The 15,967-nt window shown below is 48.0% G+C and overlaps 2 protein-coding genes and 1 pseudogene across 3 annotated transcripts in view; 1 reads left to right on the plus strand and 2 right to left on the minus strand.

The window, feature by feature from the left end:
* Positions 1-689: 689 nt before the first annotated feature.
* On the minus strand, positions 690-1,700 carry LOC123453739 (annotated as a pseudogene).
* Positions 1,701-3,084: 1,384 nt separating this feature from the next.
* On the minus strand, positions 3,085-3,895 carry LOC123453775 (UV-stimulated scaffold protein A-like). The gene is made up of 2 exons (XM_045131841.1): positions 3,792-3,895; positions 3,085-3,679 (listed from the first exon to the last, which is right to left on the minus strand). Exons 1-2 carry the CDS (start codon positions 3,887-3,889, stop codon positions 3,322-3,324), a joined length of 456 nt encoding a protein of 151 aa, XP_044987776.1. The 5' UTR covers positions 3,890-3,895; the 3' UTR covers positions 3,085-3,321.
* Positions 3,896-6,659: 2,764 nt separating this feature from the next.
* Xpo6 (exportin 6) overlaps positions 6,660-15,967 on the plus strand; it is a 133,196-nt gene continuing 123,888 nt past the window's right edge. The window contains exon 1 of one of the 2 annotated variants that reach the window (XM_045131052.1): positions 6,660-7,004. In XM_045131052.1, the coding sequence (XP_044986987.1) occupies positions 7,002-7,004 (3 nt within the window). In that variant the 5' untranslated portion in view covers positions 6,660-7,001. The remainder of the gene's footprint in view (positions 7,005-15,967) is intronic. The other variant, XM_004668360.2, reaches the window with a different exon arrangement.

Here is a 15,967-nt window from a genome sequence, read left to right on the forward strand (position 1 = left end):
TGATCCTCCTACCTCTGCCTCCGAGTGCTGGGATTAAAGGTGTGCATCACCATGCCTGGTTTATTACTTATATCCCTAATTGATGTGCGTAGGGGGCAAAGCTCCCTTAACAATCTGCACTAGGCCCCAAAAGACCAGGTTAAAAATTTAATTCAAGTCACTTAATGTAAACGCTCCAACTCACCGGGCATGGTGACACACACCTTTAATCCCGGCACTCGGGAGGCAGAGGTAAAAGGATTACCATGAGTTCGAGGCCACCCTGAGACTACATAGTGAATTCTAGGTCAGCCTAGGCTAGAGTGAGACCCTACCTCAAAAAATAAAAAAATAAAAAAACAATAAAAAAAAGCTCCAACTCATGAATCTTAAATTAAATTTCTTTTTGTGGTGTATGTTTGTGCGTGTGTGTATGGTAAGTATATGTGTATGCAGATGCATGTGCCCCATGAACATGCACAGACCAGAGGAGGTCATCCTATTACTTTTCTGCCTTGCTTCCTTGAGACAGGGTCTCTCATGCCTCTTTTTTTTTTTTTTTTTTTTTTTTTCCCAAATCAGATCTACATTTATTAGTCACATTGCCTTTGACACTAACCACTTTGAAAGACTGTTTTGCTTCTGGTGTTAGGAAAAGGAAAAAGGGGCTTAAGCTTAAACTTATGCACACATTTTGAAGTAAGACTGTATGACTTTAGATTGTTTAATTACTTCATTTTCTTAAAATGTATACACGTCCATAGATATAAACAGCCTTGCCCAATGCCAGGCCACAGGGAAGAACTCTCTAGTGCAATGGTTGTGGCAACAGGACACCGTGGATTCGTCAGAAGCTAGCACTGACACACCTCACTGTTTTGAGATGACCAGTTTGGATTTCAGAAAACAAGAACCCTGAACAACACTTGGATGCTTCCTCATCTCGGATTTTGGGGAGGTCAACTGAACTAGAATTAGGGGACTCACAAGGTCACTATCCCTTGTAGTGGGTACTGGATAGAAAGCAATTCTTTATCCCAGGCCAAGCCCCCACTGGCAGGCTCCGCGTATTTGCCTGAGCTTGAAATCCCAGAGAGGAGGAACCAACTCGTCTGTAGCAACAGCACAAGGCCTGGGGCTGGAGTTGCGGAGGCAGCTAAGTTTTCACTGCACTTGTTGCTCAGGATCCTGGCGTTCTCGCGGCCGCAGCCCGCGGAAGGTCGTGGGTTTGTTAGTGAAGGGGTGCCACTGGCCCTGGATGCTGGGGTTGTTCGTGCGGAAGGGCTTGCGGATGCGGATCACTTCCAAACCAGACTGGTCGGCCAGCTTCTGCACCAGCGTGGCGATCTCCTCCGCGGACTTGCAGCCATGCTTTCCTCGCGCACAGCCCCGTTAAGGTCTTCGGCCACTATTCTGGGCACGGAGCAAGGCCGCGGGTTCACGTATATGACGACCCCGGGGTTCCCTCGGGCGAAGTCAGTCACCTCCCGGTCCACGAACTCCCTGGGGAACCCGGCGAAGGTGAGCAGGTCGACCTCCGGACCCGGGGGAGACCTCGACCCGGGCGCTCAACCCCATCTCCGGCTCCCCGCGCTTCGCAGCCTCACCGGGGCGTCGCGGCTGAGGCTGAAGCTGCGGCGCTGCAGCTGCGGCACGTACCGACCCGGGCCGTTGTGGAGGACAGCGGCCAGGAAGCGGCTCGCACTGCCGCGTCCCGTCATGGCCACGGCCGGGCAGCCTCGCACCTGAGCGCCCGGGAGCGCCTTTTTTTTTTTTTTAATGGAGAAAGGGATTTATTGAAGTTAACAGATACAGGGGAAATTCCATAATGGCAGAAGAAGCTGGCCCTGCTTTCATAGGTCCAAGCAGAGAGAGAAGCCACAAGCCACATAGCACACTTCAGGAACTACAGATGGAACTGGGTACTTTGCATATCTTTAGATTGGAATTTCAAACCCACTATACCTTAAGATTTCCCAGTGATACCTCCTCCAGTAAGGTGGCTACAGATCCAAACTACAAATTAATAAAACATTGAATATATTGGGGACCATCTACTCAATCTACCACTATATATATATTGCCTCTGCTGGGCATGGCCCTCTACCACAGAGCCCACCATCAGCTGTGCAGTGAGGTGTAGCACTTGCTGTGAGGAGCTAAAAGGCACACTATTGAATGTCCTTGAGGTGCTCTTGGGGCCTCTTGAAGTACTCAGCACTGACAGCTAGCTGAGCCTTAGGTACCAAAGTCTCCACATAGCCTGAGCACTGCCTCGTGGCAAAGGGGAACCCATTACATTCACTTTCAAAGGGGCAGCCTCCCCTGAAGGGATCATTTGAAACTGCACTGTGAAGGGGCCTAACCCCTCCTCCAAACACACCCCACATTGTGAGCACACTCATATGAGGATACCTAAAAACAGATGGCCAAGAAAGCACTTCCTCACCCAGCAAGGCTGGAATGCTGGGGCTAAGCATCACTCTGTGGCATATCCCTATTATCATAAACACAGTAAGGAACCACACTCTGGTCACATTTTCTTCCCAGGTAAGATGCCCCTGACAGATCTTGACCCAGGAAGAACCTGCCAGTGGCTCCATGTCCTGTTCATGGTCTTGGTGGGGCAAGGCTGCAGTGGCCTACAAGCTCTCTGTGGCTAGTCCATGGCTACGGAGGCTTGGCATGATGGCAGTTTACAGCAGAGCCACATAAGAAGGACAAGCCTGACTGGGAAACCCACAGGCAGCCCCACTTGAGAAGCTGCTGCCAAGGCTCAATTCCACCACGGGACAACCCAGTGCCAGTGGGGGAGCCAAAGACTGCCAGTCAAGAGCAGCAGAGAGAGGAACGGGGTAACAACAGTGGCCAGTTACCAGTGGAGAGCTCCATGTCCAGTGTATATTTGTGGGAGCCCAGCCCATGGTTCCGCAGGAACTCTTCTGGGCCACTGTCCTCATCTTCATCCTCCAAGGAGTCCTGTGTGACTGTCTGGGGTGGTGGCTCCCCACCAGCAGCAGAACCTATGTGGCGTGCAGAGGCAGATAGATCCTTACTGCAGCATGGTTGCTCCTCATCCTGGGGTCCAAGGGGGCAGATCCACAAGGGGCTACCCAGCCTGGGCTCAAGGAGCAAGGAACACAGCCCTCCGTTGTGTCAGGCACCTCGTCAAGTAATTCCAAGGGCACCAGCAACCTGAAGCAGTTCTCCACTTCTGTCAGGCAGCATCTAATTTCATCAGACATTTCTTCCATCTCCCTCTCAGCACGCTCGGCACTTTCTCTGTGGATTTTATCCATGTGCTTCTGTTTCTCTTCTTCTCGCTTTCTTTCTGCCACAGTCCTAGCATTCACATCCTGAAAATCCACCGTTTTTGGTGTGTCTTAGGAAGTGGTAGCCCAAAGCTAGCTTCTTATAGGCCTCCCCAAACTTTTCATTCCAACTTTCCACAGCCTGCATGGCTGCCTGCCTCAGCCTCTGGGCCACCTCCCGTGGGGGTGGCAGGGACTGGTCGTGGTCTGTGCCCAGAGTGAGCTCCAGGAATTCCTGGAAGTCAGAAATGAGCAGCATCCTGAACTGATGAGACCTGGAGAAGAGCTCATCCATGATCTGGAAGGCTGAGAGGCGGATCTCTGCATGGTCTTGGGTCAGCTGTGTCATCAGCAGGCGGTAGGCGTGGCTCAGCTGCTCCTCGGAAGACCTCAGCTCTGGAGTGCTGAGATCACAGGCATGGGACACCATGTGAGAGAGAGAGAATAGACAGGCTGTTTTGGTGGTTCCTTTCCAGGTGGAGAAGGTATGGGATGACTGACTTGCAAGTTTTCTTCAGTTCCTTCATTTTCTGAGGATTCAGTTGGAGTTCACCTGAAGTTGTGAGCTCTTCCACCAACTTTGACAGTTTCTGATCCATATCATAGAAGCAGTCACTCATGCAGTCCACCCCTTCAAGGCAGAGGCTCCGCCCTGTCACGTGCCCACAACCCTCATGGCTTAGCGTTTAAGCGCTCGCCTGTGAAGCCTAAGGACTCTGGTTCGAGGCTTGGTTCCCCAGGACTCATGTTAGCCAGATGCACAAGGGGGCGCACGTGTCTGGAGTTCGTTTGCAGTGGCTGGAAGCCCTGGCTCGTCCATTCTCTCTCTCTCCCTCTATCTGTCTTTCTCTTTGTCTGTCACTCTCAAATAAATAAATTTTTAAAAAATAGAAAAAAAAGTACTTTAAAAATATTTTTTATTTATTAAGTTAAGAGGGAGAGAAATAAGCAGAGAAAGAGGCAGATAGAGAGAGAGACAATGGGTGTACCAGGGCCTCCACACATTGCAAACAAATTCCAGATGCATGACACATGCATCACCTTGTGCATCTGGCTTATGTGGATCCTGGGGAGTTGAACCTGAGTCCTTTGGCTTTGTAGGCAAGTACTTTAACTGCTAAGCCATCTCTTCAACCCCCATGTCCAATTTTTTTTTTTCAAGGTAGGGTCTCACTCCAGCCGAGAGTGACCTGGAATTCACTATGGAGTCTCAGGGTGGCCTCGAACTCACAGCGATCCTCCTACCTCTGCCTCCCAATTGCTGGGATTAAAGGTGTGTGCCACCACGCCCGGCTCCCCATGTCTAATTTTTAATCCAAGAATTGAATAAAAAGGCTGAGAAAGATGATTATTAAATTATTATATTTATTAGGGGAAATACAGAGCCAAGGAAAGACACCCATGTGGCTATAGAGCCCATGTGGAGCACCTGGGAAAACCACGGAAAAAAAGAAAAACAAAGAAAGTTGAAGGAGCTCCTGTCATGTGAGGAGCTAGAGGGGATAAAGAGCCCATATGGCAAGTAAGGGCTAAGGGCTCTCCCCTTGTCCTAGCCTAGGGACAACTCACCAATAGCTGAAAGCTCTCAAGTGGTCAGGCACCTTCCCTTGCAAAGGATTTATAACCTTTATTGTGGTGGGCCTTTCCTTCCAGCTCAGATGAGCCAGAGGGACAGCTAATTGGTTAGGGCTAGGGGCTGTCTCAAGAAGAGGCTAGTCAAGTCAGGTGTCTCAGCTTGACCAAACACAGTGTAAAGACTTCCCTTCTCAAGAGGAGTCCAGGTTGCTTGTAGAAAAACAGGTCTAGGGGGCTAGAGAGATGGCTTACGATTACGCGCTTTTCTTGTGAAGCCTAAGGACCCCAGTTCAAGGCTAGATTCCCCAGGACCCACATAACCCACATGCACGAGGTGGCACATGCGTCTGGAGTTGGTTTGCAGTGGCTGGAGGCCCTGGCATGCCCATTCTCTATCTGCCTCTTCCTCTGTCACTCTCAAATAAATGATAATAATATTGAGATGGGGAGGTAATATGATGAAGAATGGAATTTCAAAGGGGTAAGTGTGGGGGGGGGGAAGGGAGGGAATTACCATGGAATTTTTCATAATCATGGAAAATGCTAATAAAAATAAAATAATAATAATAATAAAAAAACAGAAATAGAAAAACAGGTCTAGGGAACTAGGCAAGAGCTAAGAATCCAGATCATCCTTTGACTGTAGCAAGTGTAGGTTTTCTTGCCTTTTTTACTTTCAGGGGGCCAGTCACCCTAACTGCCCACTCCTCATTGCCAGCTTTGTTCTATGAGACAGGGTATCCTGTAGTTCAGGCTGGCCTCAAACTATGTGGTGGAGGATGACATTGAACTTGAGTCTCCTGCCTCCCAAGTGCTGAGATTACAGGAGTGGGCCATCACACTCAGGTCAGACCTGTTTTCATTGGCATAACAGTTCTTTCTCACTCTTCACACACTAAAGAGTAACCTGACTTTAACATGTTACTTCTCTATTGTCAGTCTTCCCGTCCCACTCATAAGGAAAGTGCCTTTGAAACAATTCAGTTTTACTTCTGCTTTCTTTAGTCTCCTTTCTAAGACCAACTTTTGCTACTCTTTTCAGGGGAACTCGTATTCTATTTTGTGGAATAAAGGCCCGATTCTAGAGTTGAAAATAAAGCCAATTAAAATCGTCACACTAGTTGATGCAATTTCGTCCTTTGCCACGTTCTGGTCCTCCCCCCGCGGCAGCGGGTGGACCACGGGCAGGGCGACCGCAGTGTGCGTGGACTGAATGAGCACGAGCGCAGGACTGGAGCCAGCTCCTAGCCCGGTGCCTGGGGCCTACACGCCGCTCAGTGAAGGACTGCGGAATGAATGAGCCACGGGAAGCGAAAGAAAAACCAGCCCTTTACTAAAATGTCAGTGCCGGCTTCCTCTACCAAGATGGCTGCGCGCAGGCGCGCGGGCGGCGGGCGCAGGGGGCGGGGTCCGCGGGAGGCGGGGCCGGAGCGACCCGTCAGGTGCGGCCCCGCCTCCTCCCCGCCATGCCGCGATTCCGGATTGGTCCGGTTCCACCACCACCCGGGTCCCGGCAGTGGGAGGCCGCCTGGTGCTCCCCACTTCCGGCTCCGGGGCTGTTGGTCGGGGGTGGCGGCGCGGGGCGAGCGGGCGGCTCCGGGGAGCGCGCGCAGGGATGCTCTGGGGGGCGGCGGCGGCCGTGAGCGCGGAGGCGGCGAGGACAGCGCGGCCCCGCGGGCCTTTCCCCTGAGCCAGCCGGCCGCCCGGGCCGCGCCGCATCGCATCGCCGAGGCCGCTGAGCCTGCGCCTCTGCAGCCGCGGGGTCCGGGGCGCCTCTGCCCGAGGAGGCCGGGGTGTCCCTGCCTGGGCCCGCAGCCTCCCCCTCGGGGGTCGGGCCCAGGCGGGGGGCTCCGAGCCGCTCGTTGCTCGCTGGCCTACGAGCCCCATTTCCTGCCTTTTCAGTTTCCTTGGGGAGGGGCGAAGAGTCTGGATGAATTGTTCAGGGGGTCCCGGATGAGGCGGACCGGGGGACGGTGCTCTTTGTAGAGGTCCCCGAGGGGCCCGGGTGGGAAGGGGTTGTCTTTGCATGGGCGGGGCACTTCCCGAGCCTGCCGGGACCATGACCTGAAGTGTGCGAACCGGACGCATCCGAAGCCCAAGAGCCAGCTCACCTGAGCCAATCCCTCCCCGGCCAGCATGGTAAGTCGGGTCGGAGCCTCCTGCTTCCCGGGACACCGAGCTGCAGTGGCGAGAGTGGCCCTCGGGGCTGCTGAGCCTTCGCTTTCTCCCTGGGGCGGGGAGAGGCGCGTGCCGATCCTGGCCGGTGACACATGCGTGCACGGTGTGCAACCGGCCGTGCGCGCCCATCCCCCCTCCCCCGGGAGATCTTAGGCCTGGGAGGGCCTTGGAAGCGCTGCAGGCACCACCCCTTGCATCTAATGTTGGCTTTTTTCCTAATGCATCCCGTCGTGATTATCACTATTATTTATTAATAGCTTACTGTGTGTCAAGCCCGGTGCTATTGATAGACGGGTATCAATTATTGCAACAACCCTCTGATCGGAAGTGGGGAAACTGAGGCACGCAGCTGTTATTACTCTGCTTAAGGACAAGGACTCTTCTGAGACAGGGGCAGGATTTGAATGTAGGCAGTCTCACTTGGAAGCGCCCATTTTTACAAAACTGGCTGGGTACTTAGAGAACATCCTGCCTAAGCTGCAGGTTTATATGTGGGGAAACAGTACGATTTGCAAAGGTTAATCAAATTGATGATAGCAGGAATGTCAAAGGGATTTTGGAGACCCAGGCCTCTGTTCTTTCTGCACCATGCTTTGGCCTTTTTCCTGATAAACTATCCATCCTTTCTGGTCCAGCTCAGAATCCTTTTTGAAAGGAAGATTTCTTTCTCGTTTTCCAGACCCATGGGACTCAGGACTGCCTTAGGTGTGTGTACTGACAGCTGTTTGTAGAACACTTAGCTTTTGTCCATGTAATTGTTTCTGAGCCCTCTCTGTCCATCTCAGTAGACTCCGCTCCCTCCTCAAAGGTGAAATTGTCTCTTTATCTGCCCCAGCTCTTGGCCCAAGGCCCATGTGAGTAGTTGATTCCCAGGCCTGGGCTTTGGCACCTCCAGGGACAGCACTGCCTTCCCTTTGCAAGGCCTGCCAAGTTATTAGTGTAGTAGAGAAAGGGACACTGTTACAGCTGTAAACACAGATGTTAGACCAGTGGGTTTGTCAGGATTTCAAGGTGTCTGTGCGTGATGTGTTAGTTTGCTCCAGGCTAAGGTGTTGACCTTGTCCTCATGGGCTTATACCTAGGTGGATAAAAAATAATCACTAATGCTGAGCAGCATGACATAGTTTATATTATGTATTGTGCGTGTGTGTGTTTGTGTATGTTTAAAATATTTATATATCATATATATATCATATGTTTAAAACACTAAAAAATACATATAGTGGGTGTGTGTGTACATGCATTGTAAAGCATGGCAGGTCAATTAAATTCTTTGAGTTCTAATTTCCAGGGATTCTCTTAAAAATAATTCAAAGGTGTGGGAACATTTACTCAATCTTCAACAGTTTTGTAAAATATCTTATTTCCAATTCTGGTAAAATATTTGTAAGCTTACCATTTTAACCATTCTTTTTTGTTTGGTTTTTCAAGGTAGTCTTGCTTTAGCCCAGGCTGACCTGGAATTCACTATGTAGTTTCAGGGTGGCCTTGAACTCCTGGTGATCCTCTCACTTCTGCCTCCCAAGTGCTGGAATAAAAGGTGAACACCACCACGCTGGCCCAATTTATCCCTTCTTTTTTTTTTTTTTTTTTTAAATTTATTTATTTATTTGAGAGCGACAGACACAGACAGAAAGACAGATAGAGGGAGAGAGAGAGAACGGGCATGCTAGGGCTTCCAGCCTCTGCAAACGAACTCCAGACGCGTGCGCCCCCTTGTGCATCTGGCTAACGTGGGACCTGGGGAACCGAGCCTCGAACTGGGGTCCTTAGGCTTCACACGCAAGCACTTAACTGCTAAGCCATCTCTCCAGCCCCAAGTTATCCATTCTTCACTGACAGTTACCTGTCGTTAAGTACATTGATATTGTTGTGCTAGATATTATGGCCTGTATCTTGAAGTTTTTTCATCTTCCCAAATGGAAACTGTACCCTTAAACAGTAACTTCCCCCCTCCTGTCCCCAAGCTGTCAATTACCACTTCACTTTCTGTTTCTATGGCTTGAGGACTTCAGGTACATTTGTAAGCAGAAAATGCAGTATTTGTCCCTCTATGACTGGCTTACTTCTTTTTGTATATATTTTTATTTACTTATTTGAGAGAAAGGAGAGAGAAAGAAGCAGATAGAGAATGAGCACTCAGGGCCTTTAGCTAGTACAAACAAACTCCAGATGCATGCACTCCCTTGTGCAGCTGGCTTATATGGGTCCTGGGGAATTGAACCTGGGTCCTTTGACTTTGCAGGCAAGTGCCTTAAAGGCTAAGCCATCTCCAGCCCATGAGTGGCTTGCTTCTTTTAGCAAAATATCTTCAAGGTTTATCCATGTTATAGGGTGTGTTGAATTTCCTTCCTCTCTCTCTCTCTTCCCCTATTCCTGTGGTTGTGTGTGTGTGTGTGTGTGTGCGCGCGCACGCATGTGTGTATACACACACACATACACATGCTACATTTTGTTTGTCCAGTTATCCATCAGTAGATACCTGGATTGCTTTTACCTTTCAGCTATAATAATTAATGCTGATGTGCATATGAGCACACAAATCTTGTGGTGCATTTTGAACACTCCATGTATGCTGCACCCTAGAGCATGTGCAGATGGGCAAGACAGTCATGGACAGCTCTGGACAGAATTGTATTTGTTCACCACAGAGCTAGCATAACGTTTCATTTTGTTGACAATCAGAAGGTCATATGAGAGTAATCACCTTGAGTAATTAATTGTGAAGTTACTGATTTTATGACTTCCATGTGCATATTCTTCTGAGGTAACTTGCTAGTCAAGGTTTTTGTACCCTAGACCTCAACTTAAGCATACTAGGTGTGGCCTCAGTATTTGTGAGGTACGTAGGATTGCCTAACCACATCCTTTTTGGATCACATACATTAAGGGTTCATCTCTCCTTCCAGGGTCAGGGGTTCAGGCAGGGCAGACTTTGTCTCGTATGAGACTCGTATGAGTCTGGAAGTCATTGCCTGGTGAGAGTCTTTTCTTTGGGACCACAACTCTTCATTCCAAGAACTCCTTTTCTCTTAACTTACACTGGCTTACATTTTAACTTTTTCTTTTTTTTTGTAGGTTGTGTTGTTGGGGCCATGTCAGGTTGTGTATCAGGCCTTTAAAATCTATGTAGTCATAAGGGCTTCAAAATCATGGTCCTCCTGCCTCAGCCCCCTGTGTGCTTTGATTACAAGTGTGTATCACATCACACCTAGCTACATTTTGACTTTTTAAAAAAATATTACTGGTTTTCTCTTTTCTTTATTATTATTATTGTTATTTGAGGTAGGGTCTCACTCAGGCTCAGGCTGACCTGGAATTCACTATGTAGTCTCAGGGTGGCCTTGAACTCATGGCAATCCTCCTACCTCTGCCTCCTGAGTGCTGGGATTAAAGGTGTGCACCACCATGCCCAGCCTATTTGTTTAGTATTTTAAAATATTTTTATTTATTTGAGAGAGAGAGAGAGGCAGAGAGAGAGAGAGAGAATATGTGTGTGAGAGTGAGAGAATGGACGCACCGGGGCCTCTAACCACTGCAAACAAACTCCAGATGCATGTGCCAACTTGTGCATTTGGCTTACATGGGTACTGGGAAATGAAGCATCAAACTGGGGTCCTTAGGCTTCACAGGCAAGCACTTAACTGCTAAACCATCTCTCTAGCCCTTGTTTATTATTTTGAGAGAAGGAGGGAGAGAGGGAGAGAAAAATGAATGGGTACACTAGGGCATCCAGCCACTGCAGATGCCATATGTGCCACCTTGTACATCTGGTTTACGTAGGTCCTGGGGAATCAAACCTGGGTCCTTTGGCTTTGCAGGCAAGCACCTTAACTGCTAAGCCATCTTTTCAACCCACATATTAACTTTTTAAAAAGAATTACTTGAGAAGCATTTTCAGAGAAGTAGTAGGAACCTGTAATATGTTCTTCTGCTCAAGAACTCATGCAAGGGAAAAAAGAACTCATCGGGCTGGTGTTGAGGAGATGGCTCAGTTGAGGAGATGGGCATACACTATACCCAAAATAATGATGATTATTATTAAAAGAAAAAACATGCCAGGTGTGGTGGCGTACACCTTTCATCCCAGCACTGAGAGGCAGGGGAAGGAGGATCACCACAAGTTTGAGGCAACCCTGAGACTAATAGTGAATTTCAGGTCAGCCTGGGCTAGAGTGAAACCATACCTCAAAAAAACCAAAACAAACAAAACAACAACAACAAAAGTAGTAGTTAGACCTAAGTTTGACTCTTTTTTTCCCCCTTTCCTTTTTCAAGGAAGGGCCTCACTCTAGCTCAGGCTGACTTGGAATTCATTGTGTAGTCTCAGGGTAGCCTTGAGCTTATGGTGATCCTCCTGCCTCTGCCTCCTGAGTGCTGGGATTAAAGGCATGCGCCACCACACCTGGCTAGTTTGAGTCTTTTTAATATCTGTTTAAAATGAATAATTTTTTGGGCTGGAGAGATGGCTTAGTGGTTAAGGTGCATGCCTGCAAAGCCTAAGGACCCTGGTTTGATTCTCCAGGTCTCATGTAAGCCAGATGCACATGGTGGTGCATGCGTCTGGAGTCCTTCTGCAGTGCCTAGAGGCCCTGGTGCACCCATTCTCACTCTTTCTCTCTCTCTTTCCCTCTCTCTTTCTCCAACAAATAAAAATAAACTCTTAAGATGAATGATTTTTTTTTTTAAAGAAACTATCTTTTTATTTATTTGCAAACAGAGAAGAAAGAGAGAATAGGCATGCCAGAGCCTCTAGGCACTGCAGAAGGACTCCAGATATATATTCTACTTTGTGCATCTGGCTTTATGTGTGCAATGGGGAATTGCTCCAGTTGTTTGGCTTTGTAGGCAAGTGTCTTAACTGCCGAGCCATCTCTCTAGCCCCTAAAACACATAAATCTTGAGAATGGTATAACATGGTAAAAACTATATCTCTGACCAGGTGTGGTAGTGCATGCCTGAAATCCTAGCATTTGGGAGGCTGAGTCAGAACTGCTACGAGTTTGAGGCCAGCTTGGACCACATAGTGAGTTCCATGTCACACTGGGCTATACAGTATTAAACTCCGTCACACACCTACCCCCACCCACCCAAAGGCATCTTTGTTATATGTTCTTTTTCACGTATTGCTTTTCTTTTTAATCATTCAGCACCAGTGAACCCAGCAGTCCCGCTAGGTTACATTATTGCTGCTACTACCCAAGGGGAGGGTCACAGAAATGAGACCTAGGACCAAGGGATGGGTTAGCATTTGGACTCACAGTGCAGGGCCTCCACTTTTGCCACCTTGTGGGAAGGGTGATGAGGATTGTCATGCAACTGTGCTTTGCTGGGTTCTGAGATGGTTCGTAGTGGGACATAGGGAGAATGGGAGTTTTCTTTATTCTAATTGTTTTAAATGGCTACATCATTTTTGGGTGAATGTATTCTTTTTTTTTTAAAGGATTTTATTTTTATTTATTTATTTATTAGAGACAGTGATAGAGAAGGTGGGGGAATGAATATGAATGGGTATGCCAGGGCCTCTAGCCACTGCAAACGAACTCCACTTGCATGTGCTACCATGTGCATCTGGCTTACATGGGACCTGGAGAATCAAACCTGGGTCCTTAGGCTTCTCAGGTATGTGCCTTAACCGCTAAGCCATCTCTCCAGCTCGAATATGTTGTGTGTGTGTGTGTGTGTGGTGGGTGCATGAGGAGGATGGAATTGACAGTGGGTGTCTTTCTCAGTTGCTCTTTACCTTGTGTTTTTTCTTTTTTAAAATTTTTCCAGGTAAGGTTTCACTCTAGCTCAGGCTGACCTGGAATTCACTGTGTAGTCTTAGGGTGGCCGTGAACTCATGGTGGTCCTCCTACCTCTGCCTCCTGAGTGCTGGGCATGTTTTTTCTATTAACAATAATCATTATTATTTGTGGGTATGTGCCCTTGTGTGCAGCTGCGTTTGCCCCATGAGCACATATTTGGAGGCCAGAAGAGAATGTTGGATGTCCTCTTCTATCACTTTTCTGCTTTATTTCCTTGACACATGTCTCACTGAGACTGGAGCTGCTGTTTTTCAGTTAGACGAGCTGACCCTGAGCCCTAGTGCTTCTCCTGCCTCTGCCCCTCTCGGCACTGGGGTTACAAGTATGCTTGGCCTTGCCTGTCTTTTCACATGGGTGCTGGGGATTGAACTCAGGTGCTCTTACCTGCTGAGTCATCTTCCTAGTCCTGCTACTTTCCACTTCCTCCCTCCCTCTCTCCCTCTCTCTCTCTCTCTCTCTCTCTCTCTCTCTCTCTCTCTTTTTTTTTAGGTAGGGTCTTGCTTTAGCCCAAGCAGACCTGGTACCGTGGTACTCACTGTAGTCTCAGGCTGGCCTTGAGCTCACAGTGATCCTCTTACCTCAGCCTCCTGAATGCTGAGATTAAAGGCATGTGCCACGATGCGCAGCTTTCAGCATATTTTTGAGAAAGGGTCTTTCACTTGTTTTAGCCAACTAGTAAGCTCAGGGATCCTCCAGTCTCTTCCTCCTCACTGCTAAGATATGGGTACCTGGCTTTTTGTGTGGGGGCTGGGGATTCGAACTTGGATCTTCAGGCTTGTATCAATTGAGCCATTTCCTCAACACCAGCCTGATGAGTTTTTTCCCCCTTGCATGAGTTCTTGAGTGGGAGAACATATTACAGGTTCCCACTACTTCTTTGAAAAACTCTTAGCTAACATTAAATGAGCTGCTTCTTCATATAGAAGTTTTATACAGAATTAAATCCTGGCTTAAATAAGCATCCCTCTTCCCCCTCCTGTGACAGGATCGCCCTATGCAGCTTTGGTTGGCCTGCTAGGTAGTCCAGTTTGGCATTAAGCTTGTGGTGATCCTACTGTCTTTGCATCCCAAGTACTGAGCTTACAGTCGTGTACAACCACATCTAGCTAACATTTCTCTCTCTCTCTCTCTCTCTGTTTTTTTTTGAGGTAGGGTCTCACTCTTGCCCAGGTTGACCTGGAATTTACTATATCTCACAGTACCCTTGAACTCAAATGGATTCTCCTACCTCTGCCTCCCAAGTGCTAGGATTATAGGTGTGTGCCGCCATGCCTGGCCTTACCATTTCTCTTTAACACATGTATCTTTACCAATTGAAAAAAGAAAAAGGAAAAAGAATCTATGCCCTTAACTGTTAAACTTTCAGGATAATATTATACCCGCCCTGAAAGAGTGAGTATAGTGGGGATGGTAAAGCATATTCTAATAATTACAAGAGTCTGTGTTAAGAGTAACAGTAAAAGAATGCATTGGTAGAAAGCACATCGCTGCAAAGGAATGTTGGCACAAAGCATTTGTGATACAAATTGAGCTAGCTAGATTAGAGGAGAAGGGGCAGGGAAGACTTCCAGGACATACTTCCATCTTGTCTTAAAAACCCCCTTTATGCTTAGTTTGCTTTATAGACACTGTCCTATTTCTAATTTTTTTTCTCCCTTCTTCCTTCCCTCTCTCCCTCCCTCCCTTATTCCTTTCCTCCCTCTACCCCAGAATGATCTGGAACCTACTCTGTAGCTCACGCTACCTTTGTACTCAATCAGTCCTCCTACCTCAGCCTCCTGTGTGCTGGGATTGTAGGTGTGAGCTACTATGCCTGGTCCCCTTTCCTTCCTCCTTTCCTTTCTTTTCCTACTTTTTCCTTTCCCTTTCTTTTTCTTTCCTTTTTGGAGGTAGGGTTTCACTCTAGTCCAGGCTGACCTGGAATTCACTATGTAGTCTCAGGCTGGCCTTGTGGAACTCCTTCTACCTGTGCCTCCCAAGTGCTAGGATTAAAGGTGTGCACCACCATGCCTGGCCCTTCTTAATTTTGAGAAAGTCTTGCTATGTATCCTAACCTGGCTTCCAACTTTCAGTCCTCAGTGCTAGGATGTGAAATGTATGTGTCACCATGCTCAGCCTGGCTGAAGATATGTAATGTTGAGAAAGCATAAGATAGGGGGCTGGAGAGATGACAGCAGTTGAAGGTAAAGGAAGTATCAGATAGATTGATTGGCTGTGGTGCTGGTGCTCTGAAGTAGCCACAGAGACAGGTTCTAGGTGTTTTTTTTTAAATTTATTAATTAATTAATTTTTTTAATTGTTCTGGGGGGATGAGAGAGAGAGGGAGAGGAGAGAGAGAGAGAATTGGCACACCAGGGCCTCAGCCACTGAAATTGAACTCCAGACACATGTGCCACCTAGTGTGCATGTGTGACCTTGCACTTGTTTCACCTTTGTGCATCTGGCTAACATGCGATCTGTAGAGTAGAACATGGGTCCTTAGGCTTTGCAGACAAGCACCTTAACCACTAAGCCATCTCTTCAGCCTGGTTTCTAGGTTTTTATGGCTGGAATGTGGAGATCTCCAGGATGACCCCAGGTTTCCCTTGGAGAAAACCAGTCTGTCTTCTCTAGATAGGTTACATTGATAGGGGAACCAGATAGGACACTCTGTCTGTATGGATGTGTTAAAGGGCTGTTCTTGGATGTGGAGTTGAGAGTGGAGAGGAAACTTGAACAGGAAAGTGTCATTTCCATCTCTTAAATGATAACAGTTAAGCAATGAAGAAAGGGAAAAGGCTGAAGGTGATTTGAGGAGCTTTCCCACTGGAGATGGGAACAATGGAAGCTTGAATTAGTTGGTGATATGGGTTTGGGAAATACGGAGGAAAGGAGAGAAGAAAGTAAGCAAGAAAGCCTTTAATCCCAGCACTATTGAGGCAGAGATATGAGGGTCTTCAAGAGTTTAAGGCCACCATGAGACTACATAGTGAATTCCTAGAGCAACACCCTACCTCAAAAAGCAAAAAAAAAAAAAAAAAAAGAAGCAAAACAGGGCTGGGCGTGGTGGGGTACACCTTTAATCCCAGCACTTGGGAGACGGAAGTAGGAGGGTCACTATAGTTTCAGGCCACCCTG

This window comes from Jaculus jaculus, chromosome 12, assembly GCF_020740685.1.
Source record: "Jaculus jaculus isolate mJacJac1 chromosome 12, mJacJac1.mat.Y.cur, whole genome shotgun sequence".
In the NCBI taxonomy this organism is placed as follows: Eukaryota; Metazoa; Chordata; class Mammalia; order Rodentia; family Dipodidae; genus Jaculus; species Jaculus jaculus.

What these genes read in the sequence shown, in the direction of transcription:
- LOC123453775 (XM_045131841.1), bottom strand. Translation starts at nt 3,889, where the DNA reads ATGGATCAGAAACTGTCAAAGTTGGTGGAAGAGCTCACAACTTCAGGT. An exon ending in GAACTGAAGAAAACTTGCAA is followed by an intron (nt 3,680 to 3,791) that starts GTCAGTCATCCC and finishes TCCAGAGCTGAG; the next exon opens with GTCTTCCGAGGAGCAGCTGA.